Genomic DNA, 7600 nt, shown 5'->3' with positions numbered 1-7600 from the left:
AACTCTATAATTTTGGTCGTCGAATCTCACATAGATAGATAGGACATAAATCTCGTAAGTGCAAGCCTAGAGAATAAACTCAATCATGGAATATCAACACATATCACAGTAAGCCTAAAGTTCAAGGGGTCTGAGACTTGCACATTATTTATCATGAGCTGTTTTTCAGCTGAACATAATTATATTTTCTGCTGAGCAAAGAGGTCGTTCAACAAAGCATATATATAGCCCTAAAGGCCCATTCCCACTGGGCCAGATAACAGATATCTGGAGATATTTCTCCAGATATTTTTCCATTCAAAGTGGATGGTAGATACAGATAAAAAAAATATATACCACAGATATTTGCCACAGATACTTTTATCTGTGGCAAAACATTTTTTTTATCTGTATCTACCATCCACTTTGCATGGAGAAATATCTGGAGAAATATCTCCAGATATCTGTTATCTGGCCCAGTGGGAATGGGCCTTTACAGTGCAGACAATGTACCTGACTGTGATCTTTGAAAAGATCACAATCATCACTATGGTATTCTAGACTTAAAGTATAAGTCCTCCGCAAAGAGTAGGCCTACGTCGCCATCTAGTGGTGTATGATGAGTAAACTGATAGAAATGTGTTAAAGGACTGTATGCTATATTAAATCCTATATATTAAGGGGGGTCCTTAAGAGGGGTCCGCCCAACCGGCTGGCCGGCAGCTCATGTCACCATGACTCATAAGGAGTTCCCAATGTAGTCATTCTCATTTCTCATTTTCTCATTTCACACTCACTCCAGTGGGCCACAAGGCCCACAATGCATAATGTCGAGCAAAAACCTTTCATCTCCAGCTCAAAACTGAGCTTGTAGATCGGCTATTTTTGCTACTTTTGTATTGGAATCCTGAAATGTAACATTTTTATTTAATTTCAAAAGCATTTAGTTTTACTTCTGTTATATGAACTTAAATAAACGTAAACAGACAAACAGTTTAATACTACTATGGGCCTACTAGTCATTCAACAAAGCAAAGATTTGGAATATATTATTCGCAGAGACCTTGCTTGTTTTCGTTTGCCCTCCATGATGCTGTGGCATGTTTGGAATTGTAACAGCTGAAATCAATAATATATCAGTATTCCGATATTAACCTGAGGGCCGCATTATGTGAAGGTGGCCGCCAGTTGCCCATTTATGCCCTAGGTAAATAAAGGTAAGTAGTCTACTGTAGCCTACTGTATGGGCACAAAGGGGGCATGTCCATAAATGGTGATCAGGGATCTCCATATACCGATGTCTCTGGTTCACATTGGCACATTTCCTGGGGCAATCTGCCCAGATCATGTATGTCATGCATGTCGTCTTCTTCTTCTTCTTCTTTTTTAGTTTTTTACTCTCAAAAAAGCATCTGCAATGTAGTGCATTTGAAACTACATTGCAGTGCACATCATGGGGTGATCACTGTTTGCGTCCTGTGAATTGTTGTATTTAAATTTTTGTTTATTTTATTTTTATTTTGTAGCTGAGTGAGGTCAGCAGACAAAGTGACATGAGTGAGATGAAAAATCCTGAGTGAAATGTGCCAATGTGAACCAGAGACAAGGACTGACAGATACAGAGACCTCCATATATGGGCATATTAGCAAGCCCATACATGGGAATATACAGATGACATCAGGGATCTCCATATATGGGCATAAAAGGGACAAATACAGAGATCTCAACATATCAGTTGGGTCGGTAGTGTGACGTTTTTTGAAAGCCACGTAGTGGCCCAGCCTCTAGTTGTGGGCGAGCACACGTATGTTATCTTCATTATTTATCTATCAGTCAAGTTCTCCTCAAAATAACATAACCTATCACTCAAGTACTCCTCAAAATGACATATCAGTCAAGTTCTCCTCAAAATGACGTAACCTATCAGTCAAGTTCTCCTCAAAAGACGTGCGTTGTGGTTGATACCATGCAAAGGGAGCACCGCTAGCTCCCATTGCAGGTTCTAAAATGTATGATACTGTGCCTTACTGTGACTGTGACTGTCACATATGCCCCCCCTTGGATTAAAGTCCCCTTGGCTGTATTTCTGGCAAAATCACCAAATGATTCAGTAATTTAACACAGTTCTTGACTCCCACTATTGCACAATTCAACTTCTCTGCTGCAACTTCTCTGCTGTAAACACAGTCTATTGAAATGAGAGTTCTTACTTCTTATTTTTGCTATGGCACTAGGATGGGTTTCCAATAAATAATTCACAATCCAATATAATCCAAAACACAATTTAGTCATTATGCCAATTCATTCCCTCCCACAGCTTGCCGTTGTGGGAAGATGTGACATGATGTGACCCTCCTCCTCCTCCCGCTAAACTTTCCTATGGGCACTGCGCCCCTTTAGTCCTGTTTTAGATATCTATAGTTGTCACAAGTCATAACTGAGTATATTGTATATAAATATTGGTAAGGACACACTAACATAATCTATTTACATACTTAACAGTATGTGATAATAACATATAATGAATACAAATGAAATGATCAAGTAGTTTGGTCGTTGGTTTTAAGCATGAACTCGCTCATGAAAACAGTTTTATTCGTTTATTAATTTGAGATTTTATTAGATAGTTGATTATTGTCCATGTATCAGGAATATAATGCTGAATTGATGCACCATTTGTATGATGGTGCTGTGTGCTGAAAATAGAATTAAAATAGCCAATGTACCCACAACATCCATCTTATATTACATATATAAGATATAGTTCCGCCCCAATTCTTTTTTTTTTTTTTTTAAACTTGTCCATTCAGAAGAGGTCAGGTTCTACTGCTGGTCCTCCCGTTTCATTCCTTCGGAGGAAGAACCACTGTCCTCCCGCTCTGACGCCATCTTCTTGTATGCCATCTCAAACAGTTTAAGTGATGCCTGCTGGAGGTCGGTGGTAGCCTTCCTAATGTTCTCAACCTCTCCCATGACCTCCTTGTTGGTCAGGAGGTCCCTGACGTTGGCGACCCCCTCCTTCAGTTTGGCCCACTCCTCTGCGGGAATCTGCTCCTTGAACCCCTCCATCTTGGACTCTGTGTCGTGGGCGATGCCCTCGGCCATGTTGACGGCCTCGATGCGGTCCTTCTTACTCCTGTCGTCCTCGGCGTACCGCTCGGCGTTTCGGACCATGTTCTCGATGTCGTCTTTACTGAGACCTCCGGAAGACCGGATGACGATCTGCTGCTCGCGGCCGGTGGCCTTGTCCTTGGCCGAGACGTGGACGATGCCGTTGGCATCGATGTCAAAGCTGACCTGGATCTGAGGCACGCCGCGCGGGGCGGGCGGTATCCCCACCAGGGTGAACTGGCCCAGCAGCTTGTTGTCCACCACCATCTCTCTCTCTCCCTGGCACACCTTGATCTCCACCTGAGTCTGTCCGTCCGCCGCCGTGGAGAACACCTGGCTGTTCTTGGTTGGAATGCTGGTGTTCCGGCCGATGATTCTGGTGAAGACTCCGCCCAGGGTCTCGATTCCCAGCGACAGCGGCGTCACGTCGAGGAGCAGCACGTCCGTGACGTTGCCCGCCAGGACGCCGCCCTGGATGGCCGCTCCCGAAGCGACGGCCTCGTCGGGGTTAACCGACTTGCTGGGAGCGCGGTCAAACAGGTCCTGCACCGTCTGCTGGACCTTGGGCATGCGGGTCATGCCTCCGACCAGCAGCACCTCGTCGATGTCTCCCTTGGACACCGCGGCGTCCTGCATGGCTTTCTGGCACGGAGCCACGGTGCGGCGGATCAAGTCGGCCACGATCCCCTCAAACTGGGAGCGGGTCAGCTTCATGTTGAGATGTTTGGGGCCAGAGGCGTCCATGGTCAGGTAGGGCAGGTTGATATCGGTCTGCAGCGAAGTGGACAGCTCACACTTTGCTTTCTCGGCCGCCTCTCGGACTCTCTGCAGGGCCATGCTGTCTTTGGTCAGATCGACACCGCTCTCTCTCTTAAATTCCTTGACAATGTGTTGTAAGAGGCACTGGTCAAAGTCCTCTCCTCCCAGGAAGGTGTCTCCATTGGTCGATTTCACCTCAAACACGCCCGCCTGCATCTCCAGAATGGATACATCAAACGTGCCTCCTCCCAGGTCATAGATTGCAATAGTCTTGTCCTGAGCCTTGTCCAGTCCGTAGGCCAGAGCAGCAGCCGTCGGCTCATTGATGACTCGGAGGACATTGAGACCAGCGATCTGACCGGCATCTTTAGTTGCCTGTCTCTGGGCGTCATTGAAGTAGGCCGGCACGGTGACCACTGCATCCTTCACGCTGTGACCCAGGTAGCCCTCCGCTGTCTCCTTCATCTTCCTCAGGATGAAGGCTCCGACCTGGCTTGGGGAGTAGAGTTTCCCATGAGCCTCCACCCAGGCATCGCCGTTGGACGCGCGCACAATCTTGTAGGGAATGTTCTTCATGTCTTTCTGGACTTCTGGGTCATCAAAGCGCCGGCCTATGAGCCTCTTGGTGGCGTACAGGGTGTTATTGGGGTTGGTCACAGACTGGCGCTTAGCAGCCACGCCAACCAGACACTCTCCATCTGATGTGAAGGCGACAACGGAGGGGGTGGTCCTTGCTCCTTCTGCATTCTCCAATACCTTGGCTTGTTTCCCCTCCATGACGGCCACACAGGAGTTGGTGGTTCCCAGATCAATACCAATGACCGTGCCTTTGGGGGCCTCAGATGCATAGGCCCTCCTGGAAAGGGTTCTAAGTGCATTCCAGTATGGATTCTTAACAATGTTTCTAACAACGTTCAGCATGGTATCGGTATGACAGATCAATGCATGAGCAGTACTATATATCTGCCATCTATTTATGTACTATATATATATGGGTCATCAAGCACCTCTGACTCATTGTGCTCATGTCAGCTTGACTCCGCCATAACCAAATAAGGATTTCCCAATGCAGCTACGCCCAAATATGGAGTGTGTTGTCTAACCTCAATGTGCCGCAAGGGGGAGAAGACGACAGCCAGCCCATGGCCTCCCCTAAGTAACAATAAATCGTGAAATACAATGTTGTCAACCAATCATTAAGGACGATGATACACAAAAGAAGAAAGAGCCTCGTCAAGGCATCAGGCGCAAAAAAAATAAAAATAAAAATAAAGGAGTATGCCTAAATATGGCCATATACTGATGACATCAGGGATCTTCATATGGGCATAAAAGGGACATGGAATGACAGATACAAAGATCTCCAAATATGGGCATAAAATGGACAAGGACTGACACAGATACAGAGATCTCCATATGGGCTATGGTGAAGTCTGACCCAAGCCAACTCATGGAGACAGTGTCAAGTTCAAAACCACTTTTATTCAGGGAAATCAAAATAAACTTCTTCCCAGTTGGGTTTCCAAAACAACATTCGGAAATAACGAAGTGATCAGTTTGCCTACGGAGGAGACAGAAAACAAGAACATCAGATAATGTGTCTAACCACAGCAAATGTGCATCAGGAAAACCAACTTGCCACATGAAAACCACCAATCTGACCATTATACCCGTCCCATACTGTATATTCATGGGCATACAGTATGAGACTGACTGACTCGAGGGAGAGTCATTCGGATAGGCGGTTGCCCAGAGCCGCTGATTCCAACCAATATGCTCATAGGCTAATATGGATATCCAGTCCGGATCTGCCAATCCAACCCATATGCCCATATATAAAGGGGGATAAAGGGAACACTGGTAGACAGATACAGAGATCTCCGTATATTTGCATAAAAGGGACACAGACAGACATATGGGTACAACAGTTAAGCCCTTTGCACACAGGCGCGTTTTTTTCTCGATCGAACCCAGTTCGATTCGTGCGTCTTGTCGCATGCGGTAAAAAACTCATCACTCCTTTTATGACCCCTTTTGGGATCCGCAGCGCCGATTCCGCACAGCATTGCACACCATATCCAATGCGTTTTATTCATGCAGCAAACGAAAAAACAAAAACAAAAAGAAAACGCAACTGTCCTGTGTGCAAAGGGCTTTAGTCTGACAATGGGTACAGTGGGTATTGCATATCTGTATGGGGCATGCATTAGAGTTAGTTTTACTGAGGTTAGGGATAGGTTGTACCAGTTGTGCATTCACCAGCGGTGGCAGGTTAGCATTTCACCAGGTTAGCATTCACCAGCGTTGTGGTGAGGTTGAACTATCGAACGTCGTAATAACGCTACACTCCCTCCCCAACTAGCATTGTTCCCGACTTGCATCGCCGATCCAACCGATATGCCCATATGTGCCCATATGGGCATATATGGAGATCTGGTTGTCCATAACCGTCAATCCGACCGATATGCCAAAATATGGGCATGCCCATATATGGACATTAGCTATTTACCTGCCATAACTGTACTTGCATCGTGTAATATAGTTTAATTTGTATTCATGAACTACATTTCTCCATTGACTTTACTTAAAAAAATTACTATTCACAAATATGGATTTGGTGTTTGACATCATCATGTCTGACATCATAGACCACATGAGAATGACACAGTATATCTCCATATATGGGAATTCCAAAATATAATACTGATGACATCAGACGTGACATCTTTCATGCCCATATATGGGCATGCGAGGGATATTTATATATGGACATACACAAACGTAGCCAATCAGGAGGGAATATGGGAAATTGGACTGATCCATGTTGATGACGTGACTTTAGAGATATTGTGTACCGATTTACGTGACTTTAGGCCAAAATCTGTAGGAGCAGTGTCCAAAAATGTGTTAAAATCGGCCTGATGGTGGCGCTAGAAGAGGGCCATGTGAGAAATGAGGGGTGGAGATTGTGAGTTGCCATCCAAAGCATCAGACATATAAAGGTGGACGCCTCCTCAGCTCTGGGGCGTTGGTAAAAGAGGTCCGGCAAGAAGTGCGCTGTCGGAAACTGTGGAAGTCACTCTGCCCATAGATTATATGACTCTGCCCCCTGCAGTTGGAAAGAGGGAGTCCCGCATCTGATCTTCAGAATTCCGGAAGCTTGCCAGTCCTGTTTTACCAGTCGCGCCAATGAACTGCAGCGGCGGAGGAGGTATCTAGCTTTTTATATCTGTGATCCAAAGAGTGTCTGTGCAAAGTTTGAATAGGGGCAACGGTGCCGGAGATAAGAGTAGGGCAAAAGTGTGACGTGGCGTGTGACGGACAGACTGACAGACAGTCGGCAGAGCTTAAAATTAAACTTTTCCCAATTATGGAGATGACTGACATCATATATATGTCTGACATCTTAGACCACATGATACTGACACAGTATGTGTCAGTGGACATAACATATGGGCAATGCAAGATATGGGCTTAATATTGATGATATCATGGTTCTCCATATATGGGCATAAAAGGGACAAGGACGGAATGGTGGAACACCGCTCGAATAGGGACAAGGGCTGGCAGATACAGAGATGTGACTCGCCTCAAGGCAACCACATTTGCAATTTCCAATTGCATCTTTCTAGTTTATTTATTTATTTTCATAATAATTCGAGGGGCCAAGCCTTTTTCGTTGTCAGGGGATGGCCAGCACGGGAACAGTCAAATCCAACTGTGTTTTAGCCCAAAATACCTCCCAGTGGT

The 7600-nt window shown here is 45.5% G+C and overlaps 1 protein-coding gene across 1 annotated transcript; it reads right to left on the bottom strand.

Moving 5' to 3' along the window:
• Positions 1–2803: 2803 nt before the first annotated feature.
• On the bottom strand, positions 2804–4771 carry LOC308304889 (stress-70 protein, mitochondrial-like; the record flags this gene model as incomplete). The annotated part of the gene is made up of 1 exon (XM_080749516.1): positions 2804–4771. The coding sequence occupies one exon, from the start codon at positions 4769–4771 to the stop codon at positions 2804–2806; it is 1968 nt and encodes a 655-aa protein (XP_080605642.1).
• Positions 4772–7600: the final 2829 nt, after the last annotated feature.

This window comes from Nannobrachium achirus (genome assembly GCF_963921795.1).
Source record: "Nannobrachium achirus genome assembly, chromosome: 19".
NCBI lineage: Eukaryota > Metazoa > Chordata > Actinopteri > Myctophiformes > Myctophidae > Nannobrachium > Nannobrachium achirus.
The sequence above is the reverse complement of the archived record's forward strand: the minus strand, read 5'-3'. Positions and strand labels throughout refer to the sequence as shown.